The 26,262-nt window shown below is 39.8% G+C and overlaps 1 protein-coding gene across 1 annotated transcript; it reads left to right on the forward strand.

Moving 5' to 3' along the window:
- Nucleotides 1–294: 294 nt before the first annotated feature.
- lrrc1 (leucine rich repeat containing 1) lies at nucleotides 295–26,246 on the forward strand. The gene is made up of 14 exons (XM_033614088.2): nucleotides 295–903; nucleotides 9,131–9,248; nucleotides 9,902–9,980; nucleotides 12,200–12,289; nucleotides 15,085–15,141; nucleotides 15,325–15,388; nucleotides 16,340–16,414; nucleotides 16,825–16,969; nucleotides 17,159–17,277; nucleotides 17,755–17,838; nucleotides 20,137–20,252; nucleotides 21,419–21,591; nucleotides 22,666–22,805; nucleotides 24,802–26,246. Exons 1-14 carry the CDS (start codon nucleotides 745–747, stop codon nucleotides 24,958–24,960), a joined length of 1,578 nt encoding a protein of 525 aa, XP_033469979.1. The 5' UTR covers nucleotides 295–744; the 3' UTR covers nucleotides 24,961–26,246.
- Nucleotides 26,247–26,262: the final 16 nt, after the last annotated feature.

Here is a 26,262-nt window from a genome sequence, read left to right on the forward strand (position 1 = left end):
GAATAAAAACACTCAGGAAAAACTCTTGACTGAGGTAGAAATAATTGGATAAAAGGGTTAGATAAAGTTTATAAAGTAGATTTTACTACAGCTGTGCTTCAAATATTTTAATACACTTGAGGTGCAGATTTTTTTTATTCATTTTTTAATCTGGGTGTCCTCCCCCTCAACCCGTGGGGGGGCCCTCGGGGCTATTGCCGGTCCTCTGTGTCCCGTCAGAGCGGCCCTGTGCGGGACGGGACTATCCAGAGGAGGGACCGGAGGGAGGAGCAGCCAGGACTGATGACGTAGGATTGGAATGAGGGAGTGAATGTTCCGGGTCAGAAACTGGACGGGAGAGGAAATTAACTCCGGGACGAGACGAAAAACCGAGAATGCCACCCTCTTCCACTCGGAGATGTAGCCTGGGTTATATACGGTAAAAAGAGGGCGTTTTGAAGCGGCGGAGGTCGACGTGTGACGAGGAACCGAGCGGAGAAAAAAACAGGTGCCTACAAACTAACCAAAGTGAGACAACGACGGAGAATAATTCCCATGTTCGTCGCGAGCTGCCAAACGTTAGCTCGGTGAAACGCGACTCACTTTCAGTTGGAGTTTCGGTGTTTACCTGCCTGTGAGTTCCGCTTCACTTGTGTTTGACGGTGTATTTAGTCCAGGACGGTCCCGCCGAAGCAATCTGTTGCATCCCCCTGTCCTCCCCGCTGTTTGTTTATCGCACGGGTCTGAGATTTAACCTCCCCCGTGATGTTTCACTGTATACCCCTGTGGCGGTGCAACCGTCATGTTGAGATGATCGATAAACGCCACTGCTCCCTGTTGTATGTGCCCGATGAGATTTACCGCTACGGACGGAGTTTGGAGGAGCTGCTGCTGGATGCCAACCAACTCCGAGACTTGCCCAAGGTAAGCAGAAAACCGCTTCCGCTCACTAATGTTAATGGCAGGTTCAAGGGCAGGGTAACGTTAGCTTATTTTTGGCAACATGAAATGCGTCCCTCCGGTTAAAGTGGTTGTGACACAGAGCTGCTAACTGAGCTGATGATCAGGCATCCCGTGAGAGTCTGGTGGGACCTGGGGACAATAATTACGCAAGATCAGCAAGGCAGGCACCCTGTGTAGGTGGAAATTTCCCCCGCACTACAGGTTAACTACACGCATGTGTCACAGTCTGGGGTTTGATCATAAAACATTTTTATTTCAGCCCCAGGTGCCTGCTGCATTCATGGCTGCTGCAAAGCCCTGACATTGTGTTTGATATGTCAAACCTGTTAGGGCAGGTAATCCCGTGCTGAGGCCAGAAGTACCCATGACCCTTTGTCTCTAAACCCTGATGCTTTCTGCATGACACACAGCCATGACTGCATGCAGAGAACATTTAACACCCCATTCTTTCAGGGAGTTAAACAGTATTGATAAAATGTAAGATCACAATCTTTATGACTCACTGCCCTGATAAACATTAAGAGGCATGACTAATGGTGCTCTAGTACAATATTTACTCCATGGTGGAGGTGGGTAAATGAACCGTGGTGAAAGGAAAGTATATTTACTCAAGAACTGTACTTAAATACAAATATAAGTTACTTGTACTTTACTTAATTGTTTTTAGTTTGATGCGAATATATAGCCTACCTCTACTCCACCACACCTCAGAGTCAAATATAATTTTATTCCTCTACATTTTTTCTGACAGCCTTTTCAGATTACCATGATGATGATCCTACAGTATATGATGAATTGCTGCCGGTTAAACTACCCAACACGATATAAAGGAGTTAAAATTAGCACAACTTTAAACATATTCAGCAGTAACATGCAACATATGCATGAATGCAACAGTAATAATAATTATAAACTGTGATAGGGAGCATTTTACTGTACAATAATTACTTGTACTTTTCATATTTTAAGCACATTTTGATGATAATACTTTACTCAAGTAAGGATAATGCAGAACCTTTAGTTGTAGTGCAGTATTTTTGCAGCGTATTATGAGTACTATTAGTTCAGTAAATGATCTGAATACTTCTTCCACCTCTGGATATATATTAAGAGAAATATTAGTAATGTGGGAATGATTTTAAAGTAGATTGAGGCATTCATTGTTCAAATAAGACAGCTGTTTGACTCAAGGGTAATGTAAAGGTTGAAAGTTCATCATTGATCCTGGAATTATTTTTTTCACTACAAATCAAACAAATGCTGTCAGCTGATGAAGGCCATGAGATGTGGCCCAACAAATTCTAGTCCAGACCAACCATTTAAAACCCAACAATATGCAATTCATTCTGACATAAGCAGCAAAATCCTGACACTGGACAAGCTGTAACCAGCAAGTACGTGGTATTTTTACTTCATCAATGACTCAAACGACTCCAAGTATTCAATGAAACACCGTCTATCCACCGTGGAACTGTATTCATAGGTACATGAAGTCATCTTTCAAGTCAGTCACAACAAGCAGAACTTGGACTAAAACCCCTCACAGACAGACGCACACATTGTGAATCATATGATGATTGAAGTAATCACCGCTCTATTTTTCCTTGATGGAATCTGTGTAGGAGGACTGCAGGGGCTACTCTGTGTGAATTACTGACATGCTTGGTGAGGTGGGGATACACAAGCCCAGCCTTCTTACTTGTGACCCTAGTGTTCTGGATTAAGTGGGATACTAGCTAAAGGATTTGCAGTTTTTTTTTCCCATGGGCACAAATGCTTCATGCAGTGTTTCCCTGCATCGGGGCTCGAAACTGAAGATCCCAGAGTGTAACCTGTGGCGTCTTCCTGACGTACAGCTTGGAGCTGCTACAGTCAGTGAAAGGATGAGTGACTTTTGTGGTTTTGTTGCATTTTCCCTTTAACTTTTGCAGCCAAACCGGTTTTATTGTTGAAGGTGCTCTCAGTTCCACTCTGGAGAGTGTATTTTAAGCCTGAGAAAATTGCGTTCCCAATGTAACCTTCAAACGCAGGGAGTGCATTTGGTAATATATTGGGTTTACAGCTGTTTGTGACAAGCGGGCAGATTATGGTATAAGGTTGGAGACCTCATATAACTGAAGTCACGGTGGGTCAGATGTAAAGCTGATTGGCCTTTGGCGTGTCTTTATTACACTCACAAATGCGTAGTTTAAAGAATACGTCCCTTAATCCTGAACCATGAATAAGACTAGTAGCTCTTCAGCCTTTTTTGTAGTTTAATTAGCTTTGTTGATTTAGCTTTCATCTCAGTAGTGATTTTGTCTACACTTCATAGGACCCATAGAGGAAAGAAAAGAGTGTTGAGAGTATATTTTTGGGCTTGGCATGTCCATAGAAATGTGATGGAACAGAGATAATGTGAGCAACCTCCCATGGCTGTGTCACACTGCTTACTTTGTCCATTGGAGAAAAGCACAGGAACAGGTATTCTGACTGAAAACAAAGATGGCATTATGTGTTTTGTTGTTGCCCCAGTCATGCATTTGTATGTGTTAGTGTTTTCTAATGAAGACATAATGAATCATTGACCTAAATTGCTAAGTACAGTCCAATAAAACCATAAACCGACACCCATGGTAGACAATACACCTGACAAACTAGATACTGGAAAAGCAAACCCTCTCACCTTCGCCTTTCATCGCAGGTGTTCCGACATTGTGACAGCAGACACAACTACGTGACAGTGTAGGCATCTCTGTGCTCAGTTATGAAATATTCTGAGTATGTTTAGAGGGTAGAGGGGTGGCGACAAGAGGAAGAGTTTATTGCGCTCTTTGGCATGTAGCTAATGTCATCAATGCTTGCTGAGTGAACTCAAGAAACGTCCAACTGGATAAACCTTTGTATCAGTCCAGTTCAGTGCTCGCTGTGTGGCCTCATCACATTTGCCTCCGAGGTGGCTGAATGAATAAACGCTGACCACTTATGACTGAAGTGACAATGATGTAACAGAGACACAGTAACATGTTTCAAGTCAATCATTTGAACCAGCAGGCAGATGAAAACATGCACAAGCAGTCTTAATGGTGAGATGAAACAGCAAAGGTGTGTTTCTACAGTAACAAGATGAGGCAAGTTGATCTTGAGCTAGTTTCAATAGTTTTACAAAGAAAAATCTGCTGTGTATGGATAGGCCCCATTTCTCTCGGCACATTTTTGTCTCTTTGATTGTTTTATGTATTGTTTGTGCTAAGGCAGTGGACCAAATTAGCAAACAGTAACTTGTTTCTCCAAAGTTTCCCTTCGGCAGCTGATCCTCAGGATACATACCATCCTTCGGGTCTGTAAACAGTAGCTGTTAGCTTACTAAACAGCCTTCAGACTAAGAAACTAACTGAGAAGAAGGAGAATAGGAATGTGAGACTCACTGGAAATGCTCTTGCCTTTTTGTCCAGTTTAAAAATGAATACAGTTTCCACTGTTCCCAGTTTCAGTGAAACTGAAAGACAGAGGTGTGGGTGGGTGGCTGTGTCAAAGAGCTTTGAATGGCCTGACTGTCTGCAAGGTGTATACTAATGCAATCATCATCTCTCAGGCAAAAATGCTAAGCATCCTTTTGTTGCAGCTTCCTCTGTGAAAGGATGTGATGCTTTTCTTTGATAGTAAACTACATATATTAAGCACAGGGTCCTGCAAGGGTCTGATTTTCGAGACCCGCTCTCGAACTGGAACTGTGATACTGCACCAGCCCTGCCACCTGCACGTATAATCAATTAGTCCTGCAACCCAACACAAGATCTGCGGACTGACTGAAAAGCGCAAATCCTACATACTTATGCACTGTTCAGATAGGTAATTCGGTATTTAAAGTGATCATTTGGGGTCTTTTTTATGCATGTTAAAGTAAGATATTACATTTCAAAACAAAGGTAATTCAGGATACAATTTAGTAGAATATTTTTTGCCGAACCTGGAAATAGAATTTAGACAAAATACCACCTGCAAATCACTTTTTTGGGGGTTACCTGCCAGGAAACTTGGAGTACCTGACCCGTTGCAGGACTTTATTTAGGGTTTGGACTATTGGTTGAATAAAACAAGTGATCTAAATACATCTTGGGCGTCTAACGGGAACTATTTTCTGACATTTTTTTAAGCAAAGATGCCCAAAATGTATTGCTTCCAGCTACTTAAATATGAATATTTGCTGGTTTTGTTAATCTTATATGAAATCATACTGAATATCTTTGGGTTTTAGGTTCTCATAGTTGGACAAAACAATCACCTAGTTCAGGCATGAGTAGCTTTTTGGGGACTGCTTAGGCCTTTCACACACAGTGGTGGCAGTGATGGAGAGAAGAAACTACTCTGAGACAGGAAGCAGTAGGGTTTATGATATGTGTGAAGTGGTAAATGAAGCGGTGTCATGAATCCCAGAGCAGGAAGCTGGGGGGGTTAAACTGACTTACTAACTCTCAGTATGATCTACAAGAGGATGTTCTTGCAAAGATAAAGCATCATAAAGGTGCAGCAGTTGTCGAGTCTGACATGAGGTTGTGGTCTAGAGACTTTAAACTCTGACCTTTGCTGTGACATATAATACTGTGTGCATATGCACATGTAACCTACATGTAACTGAGACTCCGGTAAGCACTCAGTACTCATGTATTTTACTTGTTGTTTTTATGGCTGTAGGGTTGAGGCTTTGCAAAAAGCCTCTCACTATTTAATGCTGATTTTCTAACTTTTTGGTTAGGTTATGTAAGAATTTTGTTGCTAAACATCTGTCTTGTCTGTTATTAGTAATTTAAGGGACTTTGCTGATACCTTGCAGTGCAGTAATCCACATACTTCCTTCCCACAAACCACCTTCAGGTTTGTTCTTGTTCCTTAACAAACAGTGCTGAAGGTGAAACTGAAGATTCAAACATTGACTCGGGAGTTGAGAGAATGTTTAACGTATTCTTGACTCAGCCTGTTTTGGTTTTTGTGTTTCACACATGGGTGATTGTTTGAGGCGTGGTGCTGAATGACACCAACAGGGAGAACAGGTTTGCTGTCAGTATGCTAATGCAAGACTCAAAGTAAACCTGCACCTAGTCTTATGATACAGACATAATTATGTGTGGCTCTTTGTTACTCCTCTGGTTGTCTTTCTTGTTATGAAGAGGATTGTAATGGGACAAAACAAAGCCACCTTTGTTTTCTCTTAAGCTGAAAGTTTTGAATACTTGATACTGACGGATTCAGAGCACCTGCGTTTGCTTCCAGCTGTGATTGCGGTGTCACAAAGGAGTGGCTAGTAAACATGTCCGTAGTCAACTATAGAAAATTATTATTATGTATTATTATCCTGATCTGCTACAGTTAGGGTTAATTTTCTGGAAATGAACAAGTCTGTTCAAGCCAAGTCTCCCTTGATGATATCAAAAGACACATCTTTGAGTTGTGCACTTGAGATCAGGAGACTTAGCAGACAGAGAGTGCACCCACAGTGTGTTTTGTAAGTGAAAGTGAGATTAAGGTGGTTAGGATGCAAAAGCACACATACAGACATTAATTCCTTGTAAGAATACAGGTTTGTTTGCTTTGAAATGATGGATTAGAGACTGTGTGAACTGTCTTAAGACCTTGGAACAACGTGCATTTGTAATAGGGTGGAGTTTGACTTTTGGACTCTTGGGCCTTATTTATTGTGCACACATTATTAAAATGTGATCTGTATCTGGATGTGGTGTGAATATTATGAGCAGCCTGATCATGAGTTCTTATTCTCACATCTTACAGACTGCATTCACACCTAGCTGACATTAGCCAGGATCAGATGTGCAGGTGATTATAGCTTTTATGCTTTTCTCTTCCTTGCCCACATTAAACATGCAGAAACTGAGCACTGGTTTCTGTAGTTAGAGGGAGGTAGAGTTAAATATGTTCGGAAGTGGCACAATCATAAAGAATTCATCAGAAGTCATTAAGGCTGGTCGAAAAAGTGAGGCTAATTTTACAGTAATGAGCTGCATGGGTCGTCTTTGCACCAGCCGTACTGATATTATAAATCTTTATAACAGCATCAGTTTATCATAGCATGTTGAGATCCAGCAACCTGTGGATAATAAGTTTACCTGAGCGGACAACAAACCAGGACAGCAAGCTAAACGGGAACCAAAGAGGAACACTGGTCTAGTTTCGTCTTGAAAATGAAGACACATTTTTCCTAAAGCCCCTAATAGTGTCAAAAGCCACAGCATATGCTACCTAAAACATTTTAAGGGTTGAACAGGTGGTTGTAAAAAGCTGTTGCACCTTGACTTTATGTTGGTTACAAAGGATGCCAATGGTGACACATTTTGCAGCATAAAAGAGTATACCAAGATTATAGGAAAAACAGAAACCTGCAACTTTGTAATCATGTCTGCTCAGAATATACAGTCATTGTGCTGTACTGCTGCATTTCTTGTGCAACAAGTGCAACAGGCCTGTGCAAAAGAATAGAGAACAACCTTGTTTATTTAGCCACACTTAAAAATTTGCGTCTGACATCAAAGAGTACAAAGCATATTTAATAGTCCACTAAAGTGAATCATTGAATGAGAATTGTATGTATTTAGTAGCTCTATTCATTGAGGAGCACTAATGGCCAGCTGACGTGCAATAGCAAGGAAATACAAAGGCCAGAGGGGAAGTTCACAAGTCTGGTGGTTTTCTGTTCATACCAAAAGATCCAGAGAACCTGAAGCAGTATTGTGAGCTACCTGCTTTACCACCACACAGGCGAGGTTCTGCCCGCTCTTGTTTTGGGCGTCAAGTATGTGCTTGTGATAATTGCTTCTGTTCATTAAATAAGTGTGCCAAGTGGATCTTTCTTTCATACAAGCTGACAACAAAGATGATCTCTACTGCTCAGTAGCAACCTGTGACCGGGACCTCTTCAGACAATTTCACGGGTTGTATCTGAGGCTCGGCATTGAGTTGATGTGTGTTAGTGTTAGAAGAGCACAGTAGAGAGGAGAGGGGTCTGTAGGAGAACTAAGACTTCAAAAAGTAAAACCTTGTTGTCAGCCATCCACGGTAAAGCCTGCTGAATAAGAATCAAAATATCTCACAGTGAGGCACTCGTCCTGTTAATTGTAATCCTTCAAAAAGTGGCTTATCACTGAAACAGGAAGTGTTTTGTCAATAGGCCACCAGACATGTTTGCAAAGGTTGTACAAATGTAGCAAAGAATTGAAAGTGCAGGGGGGAAATAACAGCCAAAGTCAACAAAAAGTTTCATGTGCAAGGTACTCCCCTTGTCTTGTGGGGATAAAGGGATAATGAAAAGTCTTTATTGTCTGTTAGCTGATGGAAGAAAAAGAAAAACACGTTGAGGTTGCAGAGTGGCCCTCATCATTGTATCTGTTATGACTATGAAACCTCACTCTCTGTCTGGCTTTTGGTTTCAATCAAACCTCAAGTCACTGACAATCATTGTGTCAGTGACTAGTCATTGCTGTAGCCTGCTTGCGATTCAAATACAAATGAAGTTGATGCATCACAACCACCAAGCATACATTTTGACTGGAAAAACAAAGGTTTTACCAACATCATAACAATGGCTCTGTTCTATTAAAGTGACCCAGTAAGCCTCAACTCTGTGACAGTAAGCCATCATTTGTCGTATTATTCACGCTTGTGCTTTTCCTGCTCTAACATGTCAAAATGTCATCTGCGACAAGCAGCTATTCATCTGTTAAGAGCAGCCATGCAGTTACCATAACATAGCATGTCTAATGTCAAGACACACAGATGAGGACTGGATGTTTCTATTGAGGATTTATGAGATCAGTACTGGGATAACAGCTTAACTATTAAGATGCTGATCATAAGTTTATAAGTTTATCATGTGTGCCACCAAACAGACAGTCATATTTTGTTGAGTATAAATGTAATACATTTATTGCATAGAATGTAATCTATCAGACTGAGTTACTGAAGCACCCTTAGCAAAAGTAATGTTCTTCGCCCAACATAAAAGATATGAGATTGTGTTTTTGCTGATCAAAATTTTTTAGAGATGATACTGGTACATCAGGTGAACAATAATTACCAGGCATTGTTGCTGGCTCAACAAAAGTCTAACTATATAATCAGTCCAGGATGCACCAGCATTGCTAAACTGTGAAACCATTTTGAGCTCTCTACTGAACATGTGTTTCATTTCACCTTTCAGCCATTTTTCCAGCTGGTGAAACTAAGAAAACTTGGCCTGAGTGACAACGAGATCCAGAGACTTCCACCAGAAATAGCCAACTTCATGCAGCTGGTAGAACTGGACGTCTCTCGAAATGGTGAGAAGGGAAAACGCTGATGTACTGAAGTAAACTAGAATATTATAGCACATTTTCTTCATATGTGCGAGCATACTTGTTTACAGTTGAGCAAGACGGCACTAAATTCAGCGAATGAATCACATTGACAGATTTACTCCTCGTCAGTGAAGCTGATGCAACAAACACACATAAAAATAAAGCATGGTTTGCATTAAGCCTGAATCTCCCAACTCGAACATATTTCTTTAGATACACTGGTGCGGTTTCTCCTGCAGCAGAGCGGGCTGTTCACAGTTGTGGCTGCAGAGCAAAACCAAATTCAGAAGTTAAAGCAAAGTACAAACAGACATTTAACACACAGTGCTGTTTGTGTTGAGTCCTAATTAATTGGAGATGTTTTAACCATACCATAGTACATTTTTTTTGCTTTGGTCAAAATTGAATGCATTGTAATTAAGAGTGAGACTTGAGTAACACAACTATTGCACAATCAGGTTTATCCTCAATTAGATTTACCATTTCATGTTTTTGTCATTTATTACTTACACTTAAAGCCACAAATCTTTACAATATATATATTTTTTAACGTGTTAATTACTGCTGATTTTATCATATATTTATTTTTGATTTTGATGTGTGGTAACTATTGTCTTTTTGTTTTTTTTTCTCAGATATTATGGAAATTCCAGAGAGCATTTCGTACTGCAAAGCCCTCCAAGTGGCAGATTTCAGTGGAAATCCATTAACAAGGTAGTCCCCCAGATTATGTTGTTATTACTTTGCAGAAAGAAAAGAAAAACCCACCAGAAATATTTAATAGTTAAAGGAATAACGTTACTCCCCAAATGATAGTTTGCACATCAATTACTCAACCTGTGTTGCGTTGAATTCAGGAAGAAACTTTAGTCCCGCCTGCCCCCATGGTGAACAAAGAATCAGAAAACAGAGGAAACGGGGAACAGCAAAACTACATCAGAACATCAGCTTACAAACTCTCACACAACCCATGCAGTATAATCCAAGTCCCATTTATCCAGTCATATGCTCAGTTTACGTGTAAGTGTTTTGAATAGTAAGGTTTTAGCAAAAATGCATGTGTTTGGGAAGTACTGAGCAGCATACAGCTGAATACGAGACTTTGATTATACTGCACAAGCTGTGTTAAAGTGTGTAAACCAATGTTTTGATACAGTGTTACTGTTAAACACAACCCTCTATGACTTCATCAAGAATTTTCTCTGTTTATGGATTCTTCTCTCACTGTGGAGGCATGCGAGAAACAGAGTAACACAGGGTGAGTAATTGAAAAGCAAATGATCATTTAGGGGATGAAGCATTCCCTGACATATTGGTCTTTCCTAAAATGTTCAGCAGTCACGGATTGTAACATTGCCAAAGCCGTACATGTCACATTTCATATTGATTTTTATACTTGATAGTTATTGATCTTCCCCTTAATAAACAGACCAATTTATCCAGATTTATCTGTCTTGTGGAGAGGAGATTCTATTTCCGTTGTTTGCTTTGCACATTTGCATGATAGTTTTTTTGCAGATTCCCTGCTGTTGTGAATATCCACACACTCTCCTTGACAGATTGTGCATATTATGCTTTTCATTGTGTGGGTGAGACAAAGTCTAATTTGCACCTCAGCAGGGGCAAACCCACATTGCTTTGCCGTATATAGTTTAGGAGGCAACGGTGAATAGTATTACAAAGGCAGTGGTGTTCAATACTTTTAAAGTGCACACAAGTGTGTGGACAGAAACGCTGTTTTTCCACAGTAGTAACCTAATTTCCCACTCTTTCGTCAGTCCGTCTTTAACAGTTTGATAGTAAAGGTGCAGTTACAACTATGGGTGTACTCACATATGATGTTTAATGGAAAATAAGCATTTTATGTGCTTTTTAACTCATCATAAGTGAAAATATTGACAAAATTGTGTCTTTACAGCATCAGAAAATATGAATAGCTATGATTTAGTCATCTATCTGAGCTCTGTTGTTAAAGAACTTGTCACTGTGGGATTGATGGCAGGTTCTAGGCTGATTTTCAGTTGTGCAAATGTTGTTGATTGCTTCCTGAAAAAACATACAATACCTGCTGCATCTCCAGACATTGTAAATTAGTATAATCTAATAGGATTTGGCTTCTATTTACTCTGAATAATGGATTTGGAGAATATTTGAGCAGAAGTGGCCTTATTTGTCTCACCAGCCCACGTTTATGTTGGATGCTCAGAGACAATTAAAAATACACTTACAGCTGCCACCAAAATGGAGAGGCATTATTTTGTTGTTGCTGCTATTGATCAAAGTGTGACCACAGCTAGCATCTAAGTAGTCCCATCTGGCCGGCCTGCAATATTAAAGAGGATAATGGTTTTTAAAGTAAAAACTTGACAAAAGAAAGTCTGCAAGTTGCCTGCTTGTCTTGAACAAACACCTAATGAGTCCATTTAGACAATGAAAATACGGGCACTCACTATCCTTTTTTCAAGAGGGCGACTTTTATTGCCGTGTCCTACATACTGCTGATATCACTGTTTGTGTAGCAGTTGTATAACTAAACTATTACTGAAAACTGTCCAGGAGCTTTCAGCAAGTTGTCCCGTGTAATCGCAGCCTTACATCCTGAAGTTCACTCCCTTTGTTCCTTTTTTGAAGTTCATATACAAGTTAAAATGTTTGATTATGAAGCTGTTTTTTTTTTCATGGAAAGGTCACGGCAGAGGGCAAAGATGAATAGCAACAAGCACAGATAAACTATATCAACTTATCAAGAGTTTATGGCTGGAGTGTAGTGAACTCTTGCTTAACTTACAGTACAACATCCAATTAGAATCCTCTTCTCTTGCCAGATGTGAAATGCCAGTCCAATATTTATCCACAAGTTAATGTCAGATATTTGTGTGCGTGCGTTCCTTTTCTGCCAGCATCTCACTTTGCTGCCTGTCTTTTTTTTCCAGATTACCTGAAAGCTTTCCAGAGCTACGGAATCTAACATGCCTTTCCATCAATGATATTTCATTGCAAGTTCTTCCAGATAACATTGGAAAGTAAGTAAATGCCCTCCTCATATTTGTTTTGACATATTGAGTGTAATCAAGCCTCTGCCAGTTCAGTATTTCCACACAGTGTTTTATGGCAGCCTGAGTGAGGTGCATATATAGTTATGATACCTTCAAGGCACTTTTGTCACGTCCCACCTGTCTCTGTCTGCACTTCCTTGTCCCACACTTTGCCTTAGCTTCTATGGTCTCGCTAGGATGGTCATAAATTTTACCTTTAAATTAATAGCATTCAATAGATACTATTAAATAGTGATCCATATTCAGTTGTTTTGAAAACGCAAACCACTAAACATGAGCAGAGACATTTTCAGAGTGCTCGGATTTCTATTGTCTCTCCCCTGATTGTAATAAATTCTTTTAAAATCTCACTGCACTGGGGAAAACACACCAACACACACACACACACATCAGTCAGTGTGCTCTTCTTCGCCGCATTGTCTTTGCTCATAAAAAGCAAAGGGCTTGTTGTGAGAATAATCCGCTGTAGTGAAGCGGCATGTCTGGCCAACATTCTTATTCCTATGAGGTCTCCTTTCTTGTTGAGATCAGTTATAATTGGATTTAATAACAGAACTATGTGCTTTTAGGTCAAAATGCCACAAGGGATGTTTTTAGTGCAAGTTTGGAATTTAGGGAAAATGAATTTAAACCCTTACACGGGTAGATTTTAAGGGATGAAATCACTACAGAAACATTGATAATATCTTAACATTTGACTGATGTTGAAAGTGCTAGGATGTAACTGCTGGAAAAAGTCAGACACTATTTTTGTATGTATTTTTAGGACAGAATTAAAAAAGTAGATGTCAGTAAACCCATGTTCTTTAAAGGCACTTCTTCTGACGTTGACCTACAGTGAAACTCATGCTGATGTTGTCCAGTACTACACTTTAAATAATTATTGGCAGTGCTCAGGTTGGCATATTTTAAACATTAGACAACTGCTGAAACAGTTGGAGCTAAACTAAACAGAGATTTGTCTTGGCTTGCCACGGTGCTATAAATTAAGGATTGCTGCTTAACCTCTGGGGGATGATGCATGGCTGGCGGACGATAGCCTGAATTTGATTCAAGAAAGGATTCCTTTTGCTCCTTTAGTGATTATAAGTCAGGATTGTAGACTTAGATATAATACTATGCTGCTTATAGATGGGCTTTTCAGGCTTAATGTTAATCTGTTTTTTCTATACATCCAGTGTGTAGCCCTACTGTTAGACCTAAATTAGATTTCATGGAAGACACAGACCACTAGATGGGTTTTATGATGAAGATCTATGCTGTTAATGGATTATAAATGCATGGGCTAAAGCCGTTGTGATTGTGTTGTGTGATCGTTAGGTTCTGTAGTTGTAACATATTCTGCAAAATGTTAAATCAAACCTAAAAACAGTAAGTCAAAGTCAGTGAGGATTAAAATATTGCCCGCCTTGAACTAAATGTTACATTGGAAATGTTTTAAGTAATACTTTTGATATGTGGTCTGCCCTCTTGCAAACCATGTGCTACCTAGCAACACTGTGTTTTTCATGCACAGAAGTTATTCTGACGTCTCCACCAAAAGATTTATCTTAAAAAAATGACTCCCCCTTTCAGAAATCTACATTTTGTAGACTACCTAGTTGGCTAAAACAGCTATTTCTCCTTTTCTTTTTTATGTTTTTTTTTTTTATTAAACCATGGAAACAGCTGTACATTGACAAGGGTAGCAACAATACGAATCTGTATATATGACAGATTTTGCACTCAGTCTCTCGGGGTTACCTTTTCCTTCCAACAAAGTCAGCTTGAGTTCAAGAGATCTCCTAACACCCTTTTCCTCATGGTACGGCATGTGCCCCACATATGTCCCATATCTGTCTTACATAACGCAGTGACTTAAGGCCTGCTCACTGTCAAGGGAAGAAGGGTAATGAAAACACGGTGTGGGTTTTTAGAAGTGGTTAAGATTAACGTTGAAGGGGTTAAATGACATCAGTGGTTTATCTCCTGAGATGGGAAAGATTTCTGCCAAAAAAAAAGAAGCTTTCACAGAAACCTGAGACACTTGATGCAGTTTGGCGGTTGTTTTCATCATCGCTGCTGTCTGTCTTTAATCTCTAGCTCGGCGGTCTGCTGCTGCTGCTGCTGCTGCTGTGGTGAATGAAAAAAACAAGATTAAGGGAAAGTAGCTGTTGTGTTTTATGTTGTCACATTTGAGGGTCAGCCTGTGAGAACCAGCTCAAACATACCTATTAGATTCTGTTAATCCCTTTGGCTCAGTAAAACATTTATTTGCTCACATTATGAATGGAAAGGCTTTTCGTGGACTCCTCGGCCCATCTCTAATACCATGCCATGGCTGTGTTATTTAGTCTGGGCTCTGATCAACAAGATGGACTTTGTACTGTACTTGTTTGTTGTCATAAAACTCTCCATTAATTGGGTACATGTACAGTACTGAGACGTACGCAAGCAGCGCCGCAAGGAGATAACCCTGTACTTTGGCCTGTGACAGCCATTTAGACATCTTGCTCTTCATTTTAAGTCTGCAGCGGTTGTTTATGCCACCGCAATTTCACGGCCCTGATAAGACTGACGCACCTCCCAAGTACTTCCTGTTCTCAGATATCTGATCGCAAGGAGACATTTTACAACCATTTTTAGCTTCGATTAACAATCTCTTTGTTTTATAACACCCAGAGCATCATGTATAATGTTTTCCCAGGATGTATAGACACTGCAGTTCATGTTTTCATGGTATTTTCAGAAACGTATAATCATCTCTCTCTTTGCCATTTCAGCCTTTCCAATTTGGTATCACTAGAACTCAGAGAAAATCTGCTGACATTCCTACCAGAGTAAGTGTTCAGCCAACTGCAATGACTATGTTGATATCTCTATATGTATGTTGTTGTATTTTCTAACGGTGCGCATCATGGACATGAGCCACGTTCCCTTGTTAACAGAGGTTAATGAGTTATAGAACATGCGGCAAGCCTCTGCATTTTTATTTTGACCTCTCTTGCATGTGTCATCCACAGGTCACTATCTATGCTCCACAGACTTGAAGAGCTTGACCTAGGAAATAATGAACTGTACAGTTTGGTAAGTTCTTATTTTCTATTTTCAGGGGACCTTGTTTACTCAGGAGAACGCCACATGGCTTACAAAAAGAGCAGAACTAAACTTTTCCCATCTTCTTGTCACGTCCAAGTAGATTAGCATCCCTCGAGAATAGCTTTCACCTCTTATCACCCAGATGGGAGGATGGCCATCTGCTTTGAGCTTTGGTTTTAAGTTGTAATCTTATGCGAGCGGTCGGGCTCTGAGGGTGAATGATTTACTGACAGATGAAGCAAAGTCAGGCTGTCAAGAAATGGCTCCTTAAGGGTTTTATTTTATTTCTAATTTATTCCTCAGTGGTGTATACATTTAAATGGGGCAGAAGGGTGTAAGGAAAATATGCGATTTACAATAATGTAGTGGAATATCATGATAACGATATTACTTGCAATAAATAAGCAGCTACTAAGTGTTCTCAGATCTGGACTCAGACTTGCACAGTATCCGTGTTTGTGCCACGTCGTCTCTCCTGTATCCAAAATATTACCAGATGGCTGACGTGCTGTTTTTTCTGAGGCAACACTTCCTCTCTGGCATTTGCACCTTCGTCTTCACTACCATCCCTCAACAATGCTGAGTAGTACGACAGCACTACTCCAATAAACCTCGCTCGCATGTGTGCGGATTCTGACCAACCAGACATTACCTAATGACGAGGGCTTTGTCTGATTGGCCAGAGAGTTAACAGAGTGGCACGTATCATCAGATGAAATAGAGCCTACAGACAGAATGTAACTCAATACATTGTTACTATAGTCAAAGTGCAATAATTTCAATTGACTTTTAGTGCTTCGGTGCACTTTGCAGTGTGTGCATTGTGTTTGTAATTTAGATTAAAGGAAAATGAGTACATTATCACAAACAATTGTCTGTTTCTCTTCTGTTTTCCTGGCTCTCACTCTCATAATCTCCATATTTCTTCCTCCCACATAGCCAGAGTCAATAGGCTGTCTTGTCAGCTTAAAGGACTTGTGGCTGGACGGAAACCAGTTGGTCGAAATCCCCTCGGTAAGCTAATCAATTTGTTTCTTGTATTTAAGAGTCTGTTATTGTCTCTGCATTAATTAGAGTTCCACCATTAATTTCACATTCATATGAAATGTATTTCAATGTATTTTCACTACTGTGTACACATTTGGCTTTGAACAACACACCTTAGTAAGTGTTCAAATACAATCAGAAAATACAATTTTGAACATGAGCTTTTGTATTAACTACCCCTAGGTAAGACATATCTCTTCTTGAAAACATTATAGAGATGCCACATATGTCTGTCATGGCCTGAGTCCTGACAGTTAATGTAGTAAATGCATGGATAACATTGATTCTACTCTGTTCTCTTAGACTGTCTTTGCCTCCATATGATTGTAGCCTACACTACATGTTTGCTTACCCTGAGTTTCTGCTCACAACTTTAGGAGATGGGCAGTATGAAAAGCCTGTTGTGTCTGGATGTGTCAGAAAACAAATTGGAGCGACTTCCGGAGGAGTTAGGAGGCCTGGTGTCGCTCACTGACCTGATGGTGTCTCAGAACCTCATTGATGCGCTCCCAGAAAGCATTGGTAAGCATGTGAACCCTCCTAGCTCTTCATTAGCATGAACATGCTATCTGTAGACCTTGCATTGGGTATGTTTTGACATACTTTTACAAGATGGATGCGTACATTTACCACAGTTTCACAGCAGCTGCTTCATCAGTCTGCTAATCAGTGCCTGAATAATTATTTTGTTTTTTGTTTTTCTCTCCAAAGGAAAACTAAGGAAACTTTCTATATTGAAAGCCGATCAGAACAGGCTAACTTATCTTCCAGAGAACATCGGCAGCTGTGAAAGCCTGACTGAACTTGTGCTCACAGAGAACCAGCTACAGGTGTGTTTGCAACTGTATTACTGTTAAGTCTTTTAAAATTTAAAGAAAACACCATCAGCTCAGTACCAGTTCATTTTCATTACCTGTGTCTGTGTAGATACATAAACACGGTCAGTATGAAAACAGCAGCAGAAGGCATAATGGCTTTGGTGTCATGAAAGGATATAGCTTTCATTCTCTTAAGTTATATCAAATTGTTATAGATGTGTAGATTTGTTTGTGCCTTATACCAAGCTATACCACTAACCCTCAAAGCATACAATAAGCCAGTTATGCTATGCTTCTGAGCTGATTGAACACATTAGCACAGCCTCATAATCAAACGCTTACCTTTAAAACATCTGGAATGTGACAGGAATACATTGAGACAAATGAGATAACGAAATACTCTTATTGTGCTTTTGTGGTTATTAAGTTTCTAGTGTATTTAAAAACTCATTATGTTCTTCCTAATTGTTTTGATTGATTTAATTCCAGAGTTTGCCAAGGAGCGTTGGGAAATTAAAGCGACTTTCCAACTTCAACTGTGACAGAAACCAGCTAACGTCATTACCTAAGGAGGTAAGCTTTTTATATATCAACCAGTATCATATATTCAATCAAACTTAATTTGAGGATAAACCCCTCGAGACACACTGTCTGGTTTTCAAGGGTGTCCTCTGGGAACAAAACAAAATTTCACTAAAAGTTAAAGTATGCTGAGAGGCAACTGATGACCTTAAACTAAAAAAGGAAAAGTTGTAAGTATTATGTGAGTTTTTAAAAATGTAAGATTGATAGCTAACCAGTCCAGCGCAGACTCAAGGCAGAGAGAGGACCTTCTAAAAAAAGGACTGGGATAAAATGAACTAAAGCAGAAAATAAATTCAGTTTGTATCTATAAAACAATTTACAAAACTTGTGCAGGTTAGAAAGTCAACTTGCAGGTTTAGAATATTAAATGAAAAATCTAAAAATTACATATTTACCATAAGGAGGATTCTTGAAAATAAATAAAGTTGTAACACTCTTTGCCTGCAGGTGTACGTTTAAGCCAAGTGACAACCTCAGAGGCTGAACATGAAACTAACATGGAAATGCCAAAAACTGCAGTTCCTTTAATGGCCACTAGAGGCTGGTTCCAGAAACGAGTCAGTCCTCATAGACGCCCAGTGTTAAAATGCCCAACTTTACAGCAGAAATAAATATGTTAACAGACTGGTACAAAAAACAGTTTTGATCTCTGTAGTTAGTCTTCCAGTTCAAGACAACTGTACAGGAGGAGAATATTTATATAACTCACTTGTTTAAATTTTGTTAAAGCTTGAAGTTACTCATAATTAAGGGCGAGATACTTTGAGTGTCACCACAGTCCATGAATCAAATCCACCCCTCGCTCCTCCACAGCTCCACCCTCTTCTCCAAATTTGGTCACTGCTAGCTCCAAAAATCCAGGATAGAAATGGGCAAAATGCCAAATTTGAGGCTTCAAAATGGAAGTCTATTAATCAAAGGGTGATGTTACTGTGGCTGCGTTGATTTTTATACAGTCTGTGGTGTAAGCCGTATGGTCAAATTTGCAGAAGCCGTTGCTTTGTTTGCCTGTAAATGGCACACATGGACATGTTTAATATTCTCAGATCTAAACAGTCACTAAAGTTAGTTTAAGGCCAACAGGGGGCGCAGTTTGGTCTGAAACTTCAGTTCTGACCTGCATTGTAACATTTAAATCCAAACCTGTGATTTTCTCCTTTAATCAGATTTAATCTGTTTGAGTACACTGATGTAATGCTGTTAAATTAGACTGTGTTTGTTGTTATGTAATTGTTTAATGCAGCTGTTGAGATTTTCATTGGCTCACACCGTCTAAAGTTCATTCACGTTTGGATCAACAATGCTCATACTTGTCGAGCTCTCTCGTTTCACGTTTGCTGCTCAGTCCTCCGGTTTGCTCAGCTCTGTGTCTGAGTGTCTCCATTGTGTTTCTATGTGACATTCTTCTCTAAACCTCTTGTCTGTTTAAGTGAAGACCCGCCTGGTTTAAAGCTTCATCTGAAAGGCTTCTTCAGACGTAGTACAATGCCCCTGTGTTTTAATGATGCAAAGAGTGCAGTGTTTGGAGAAAAATAACAGTTGGCCTAGATAATGAATCGATGGCGTCACCGTTTTCTCAAACCAGCGTTGCATGACATCTCTAACAATCACAGTGTAACCATGGCCCGGTATTGGTATTGATTTGTGCTTTTCTGAGAGCTACTTGACCATTGGCCCAGTTTTATGGATTCCATTGATTGCTGATTGGTTGCTCATAACACATTTTCCTGGCTGAAATTTGTTCGTGCTTATATGGAAGCAGATGTAATGATGCGTTTGATATGTTGTTTGTTCCTTACGCTTTGTTTACTGATGACTCTATGAATGCAATAATCATATTACCTTGTGTAGAAGCTTAACCTGCTCTTTTTAACATGATGAATCTCTGTTACAGTACTTGCATCCTGCTCAGGTCTGTGTCTGAGCAGATTAATGGATTACAGCTGCAGCCTAGCTGGCCTATCAAGTCTCTGCTTTGTCTGGCTACATAGGCCTAATTGTTCCTAATTTTAGTTCCCTCTGCCACATCCCATTGACATTTAACTGCTCTGCCATTGAGATCACTAATTCTGGAACAAAGTGCACAAACGCTGACAACAGATTTACTCTGGTTTCTTTTGTCCTGGCTTTATTTAAAAGGCAGATTTATACATGTGCATTTTTTTTACTAGCAAGGGAAAAACAGCAACTAAAACCTGTATGTATGCCTAATTTTTTTATGCCACACAGGACACCTGTACTGTGACTGACATACAGCCTAATCGTGTTCTCTCTTCTCTTACTTAGATTGGCGGCTGCAACGGTCTGAATGTCTTCTGCGTACGGGAAAACAGATTGACAAGGATACCGTCAGAGCTGTCACAAGCCACAGAACTGCACGTGCTTGACGTCTCTGGAAATAGGTACGTTCAACAGCATGTTCACATCTTCTTTTTCAAGTGATTTGAAATAGGGCTGGGTAATATGTCTACATTTTATCATTACTGTGAAATGAGACTCGATACCATCTTAGAGTTTGGTTATCTTAGTATGATGTAAGTGTTGTCCTGGTTTTAAGGGCTGCATTACAGTAAAATAATGTAATTTTTTTAACTTACCATACTGTCCCAGCTGTTCTTTTATGTGCCTTTAACACACTTAGTCATTATATTCACAGGGTTTCCCACACATTCATTTACTTGTGGCCCACCACCACAGTATCAGCATTCAGTGTTTGGTAGTTTTGTAGCTGTGTCTCTCTCTTGCTCTTTCTCTCACTCTCTTGTGGCAAAGCGTACTCTGGGCATAGACGGAGCAGCAGAGTGCTAAGTGCAGTGAAAGTGAAACTAAACCATTCGTTAATCCATACAGTTATAGTGTTGTCTATCGTTTTTCCAACCTACTTTGGATGAAACTTGCTGCGTTCCAATGGAAACCACGCACTGCAGTCTGATTCTAGGTCCAACCTGTGTAATGGCAGCAACAGAAAGTTTGCTTTCACTCGCTTCTGTAGCAGCTGCTGGTCTAATCCATTGATCTGATCTGAGCAGCTCTGATTGATATCCGACCAAAAACTGATCGAAAGGGAGTCTTGAGTGTGATGATCACACTTCCAAATTCAGAGGAGTGACATAAAATCATCACAGAGAAACACACACAAAAAATATCCCTCAGCCCTAATTGGAAGACTTTGTGATTGAATAATAATGATGGAAAAAAGTATAGCACATACTGAAACATGATTTTCTTTTTTTTTATTATTATTTTTTTAATCTTACTTGATAAATATGTTTTCAACTTTCTGATGCCCGAAGATTATCTTAACGTTTTCACCATATTACTCATCGTCAGTCAGAGGTTGTTTTGTCTTCGTTTCTCTGCCGCTGCCTGTTTTAGCCAAAGCTTTGTCTTCAGAGAAAGCTGCAGCAATGCCTGCTGGTTTAGTCACATACGTTCACCTCTGTGTCTGGAGAGTGTTTTCCCTCCCCCACATTGTCAAAACAACTGTAACCCTGCAGGTGTGTTATGGTTTCTTTATGTCCTCTGTGATATGAGCCAGTTGGTGATTTATATCCTGTTTGTTTTTCAGGCTCACCCACTTACCGCTGTCACTGACCACGCTACGACTCAAGGCCCTATGGTTGTCAGAGAACCAGTCGCAGCCTCTCCTCACCTTTCAGACCGACGAGGATCCTGACACGGGCGAGAAGGTGCTCACCTGTGTGCTGCTGCCTCAACAGCCATGTGAACCGGACAATAAAGGTAACGTTTTTCATCAAGTGGAAGCCTTAATAATCCTGAGGTTTTGAACAACCTTCATGAATCGCTGGTATTATTAGAGGCAGTTTTGAACTGTTTCTTATACTGGATTTAATGTGTTCATGAACAGTGTTTCTTTCCATGTTCACTGTTTGTACATGTATACATCCAAGTAGATCAGTGTCTCCATGCTCTTTAAGTGTCGGGCTCTTCTAGAGTGAAATGAGTTGGTGGCACCATTCTGACGTTTGAGTTATATTCCTCATCAGTTCTTGCATTGTCACCAAGTATTTAGTGCCCCGCGGTTTTGATGACATTATCACATGATGTGCTCGGGGAAGCACAGTGTGTTCTGCGTCCTCTGATCCTTCCCTGCAGTATCTGTTGATTATGAAGTCCTGTAAGGGATCACAGCCTATGACAGATCAGGGCCTCTCCAGTCCCTTGAGGCCCTCCTTGGTTATGTTTTTCAGAAATGCGGTGGATTGGACAGCTAAAGAGGCTTAGCAGCGACTGGCCTGCTGCCATTAAAAGCTCGCCCACTGGGTGTAGAGATGCGGCTGAGGGCCGGCCCTATCTCCGCCTGATACAACAGTTTATTGTAATTTCCCATTGCTGTCATTCACAGTTTTGCACCTAAATCTTCCGGGATTCACTGCAAATGTCTCATTCGTGCATTATGCACTGACAAAGATGTTTGTTCCCCCCTCAAAAAGAAATGTTTTCATTCATTTTTGTGATGTGCTGTCTTTCTGTTGTGTGAGAGATGTAGATAAGACTGGTGGAGGGTAGATAAGTGAGGCTGAGCCTGAGGTTGGGGGCAGGGAAGATTGTGTTGCTGTAAGCCTGTGACTAAGCCGGGATTTGAAACTGTGATCTGGCAGTTTCAGGCTCTCTCTTATGAGTGCTGGGCTGTGACAGCTTTCATTTCTTGAGTTGGCAGATTGTGAATAAGCAATCGGTAACAACCATATTGATTTTAATCTGCTGAAATATTCACTTCAGCTCGTGCTCTCTAACTCTGATGTGTGCATGAATTAAAGTAACACAAATTGTGTTGTCTATTGTGAAAACCAGGCTCTGATAATCTCGCACGCTGTGGAGCCCTGGAGAGCCTGGTGAATGAGATGGCAGATGACACGTGGGACAACAAAGCCGTGAACAGGATCAGTGCCATTCACTTTCTGGATGATGATGAGGAGGACGATGATGATAAGGTGAGACCAGCAAGCTCGAGGCCAAATTTTACAGCAGTCCATCCAGTAGTTGGTGATATTTCACTCCAGACCACAGATATTAACCTGCTGGTGGTACTAAAGGAAATGTCGGGATCAAAGTCAGTGGGCTCAATCCTCTGGAGACCATAAGTGTCTGCACAGAATTTAATTGAAATGTATTTTATAGTTTTTGAGATATTTTAGTTGGGACCACAGCAATAGGCTGATAGAGAGCCTCCCCACAAGCATAGCTAGAAACTGTATACGCTTTTGTTTCCCCTAAAAAGTTAAACTGCCATAAAATCAGCAGCACATCAACATCAGCTTGTTGCAAAAAAAAGCTTATTTAACATTTCTGTGTTGCATTTTGCTACTTGCAAGAAAAATGACATTTGCATGAAGTAATTTTGTAGTGATGCTCGGTTATGAGGCAACGTTTAAAGAGTCACTCACTACTGTAATTTTCTACCTGGACGCTATTTTCCAATATTCTCATATCTAAGTCACTAATGGAGACAACATTTTTTAAATTGGTCCAGTACTGAGCAAGAGTGCTGCAGCGGCGAAACAGTCTGAGCATGGTGGCATCGTCAATTTCCGTCCACTAGAAGTTCTTGTTTTTGTCACTGACAGGCTCAGATTGTTATTTTAAGTGTTTAAAGTATGGAAGGGATCCTAACGGAGATAAACCTTTTGTTAGATCCTTTAAATCTAACCAAAAACATCCCTGAAATGACCAACCCAAAAACCACCAGACTCCATTTGAATAAACACTAATTTCATCATCATAAACCGCTCTTCATCTACAGTCGACAGAAACAAATAATTTTTAAAAGCTGTCTTTTATCGTATTTTCACTGTTCCAAAAATCTTCAGCTCTGGTTTGGTTGAAATGAACCAGTGTTTATTTTGACAGCTGTTTTATATTTAGATCTCAGTCTTAGTCTTGAGACAAGATGCCTATCAGTTTTAGTTACAGTTTAGTCATTTTTATCCTCAATAGTTTTAGTCTAGTTTTAGAAGATGAAAATTCCTGACATTTTAGTGAACTTTTAGTCATTGTGTTTTCTGTATGTTTTTGTTAATCTTTAATCCATTTGTCAGAAATTATAGTCAAGGTGACAGGTTGTATAAAAATTTCATTTTGAGATCTTTTTCTACAACTACAAGTAGTTTCTACACACTTCCAAACTATCTCCAGCAGTTTTTGACAGGTTCAAGGGGTGATGATTATGATCACACACTTACTGATCATCATTTGAAAAGCTCTCAACATCTCTCTATTTATTGTCTGAAAAACATTGACACCACAAATAACCTATCTGAGGTAACTAGGATTTGAACCCAGGTTCATTGTAAACTCCGACTTATCGACCTCACTGTTAAGAAGCAGAAAATAATTCAAGCCTGAATTTCTTTTGGTCACAGAAAAAAGGTTGTAATAATTTTCGTCATAGTTTTCGTCAATGAAATAACACTGAAATGAACCTTTAATTCACCCAGTTAGGTGGGAAGATATGCAGGCTCTATACAGGATAACATTACTTTGTTTAAATGGAGTCTGGTGGGTTTGGCGATTGTGATTTTAGGGTTGTTTCTAGTTAAACAAAAAGGATCTTACTTTTTAACAGAAAGGTCTATATCTATCTGTAGGGATCCATTTCATGATGTTGTCTGACACTTAGAAATAACAATCTGAGCCTGTCAGATGCAAAACAAGCACTTTAGTGGACATTAATTGATGGCCAGAGTGCCCAGAGTGGTTGAATTGCAGCCTGTTCGGCTGCTGCCAGCTTCAGTACTCTCCCTCTCTACTGGACCAATTTCTAAACTTGGTGTTTCCATTAGACACTTAGACACAAGAACTAGAGTCCAGATTGAAAAATACTAGTTACCCTTTAACTACCTTGTCCTTGAACTGTTCTAAGCTCACCACTTACAACACATCTGACCAATATAAGTGTACCACTAATTTAAAGCTCTCTGCCTCACACAGGGAACACTACTTCGACGGGCCACGCCTCACCCTGGCGAGCTGAAGACGATGAAGAAAGCAGCCGAGAACCTCCGCAACGACCTGAACGCTGCCAAAGGCCTGGACTCCAACAAAAACGAGGTCAATAACGCTGCAGACAGAGTGACCACGTCTGTGTGACCTTTACCTCAGAAATGTTTTTTACCTCCTGTGTCTCGCAGTGTTGTCCTGCACAACCCCGCAGCCCCCCCCCCTCTTTTTTTTCTTCTTCTACCTACGAACCCCAGTGTGGCCTACCCCTCCTGTGACTAAACCCTGGGACGCCTGTAACCTTACTCCATCTCCAGTCCTGTGTAAAACGTGTTTGACTCAGTCGACCAGGGCCGCTGTGCCTTCCTCTTTTTAATTAATGTCCACAGCAATAATCTGCACAGAGACGCTCCTTTTTAAAAAGATATTTTAAAGATTTATTACCTTTTTTAAATGCCTCTTTTTAAAAACATACATTAGGTAGTTGCACTATTTTAAGTCTTTATAATATGGTCAAACCGTCTTAAGTGTATTATATATATTTGTTCTATATCTATTTTTAAAACACTGGGTGAATACTTTTTACATTTTGGGCAAACATAAGAGCAGGAGTTTTTGGACCTACTGATTAAGGATTATTGTATAGTCTCTTGTGAATATTGATACTTTTATACTTTTTGGCAGCTCAGATGTAAATAAAATGTATAGCAAATTTCTTAATCAGTTGCAGATTTTTAAACTTTTTTTTTTTTTCTCTCTTTTTCAAACTTGGTACTTTTTTCTTTTATAAAAAAATCAAAGAAATAAATAAAACGCAGTCACTGATGTCTTATTCAATCCATATAATTGTCATTGGGTGAGTGGATGGCCTTGAATCCTCTTTTTGTTCATGTAAAACATCTAGATTTATTTTTGGATGATAAATAGATTAATCAAGTTTGGATTTAAGTACCGCACATCAAACTCTAATTACTCATCTGCAGCTTAATTATGCAGAAGTAACAATGCTGTCTTATTTATATGTGCTGTGCTTCACTGCTTTGCAATGTTCTTCAGATAGATGCCAAAAACAGTTGTATATTTTTAAAGCAAGTTTTCCTTTCCCTTTAACAAAGAGTACTGTATAGATTAATCATCTGAGGTTTGGTGAGAGTGAGGTTCGTACCGTGAGGATGGCATCCAGTTGTTAGAAGTTCCACTTTAATGCACTTCTCAACATTTCTCAAACTCTTTGACATGGTACATGATAAGTTGTTTTATTTTGTTTTTAAAATTGATTGCAAAAAGTGGACCAGAGAAAATTGGTTCAAGTGTTGGTTTTTATTGTTTTTAATTATTTTCTGATCAAACTGCACAACACGGATCTCACGCGGGCACTGTGCCCAGAGATTTGGATGACTTTAACCACTGATCAATAAAAAGAGTGCAACACTAAACATGTTTCTTATTCCT

This window comes from Epinephelus lanceolatus, chromosome 17 (assembly GCF_041903045.1).
Source record: "Epinephelus lanceolatus isolate andai-2023 chromosome 17, ASM4190304v1, whole genome shotgun sequence".
NCBI classification, from domain to species: Eukaryota; Metazoa; Chordata; class Actinopteri; order Perciformes; family Serranidae; genus Epinephelus; species Epinephelus lanceolatus.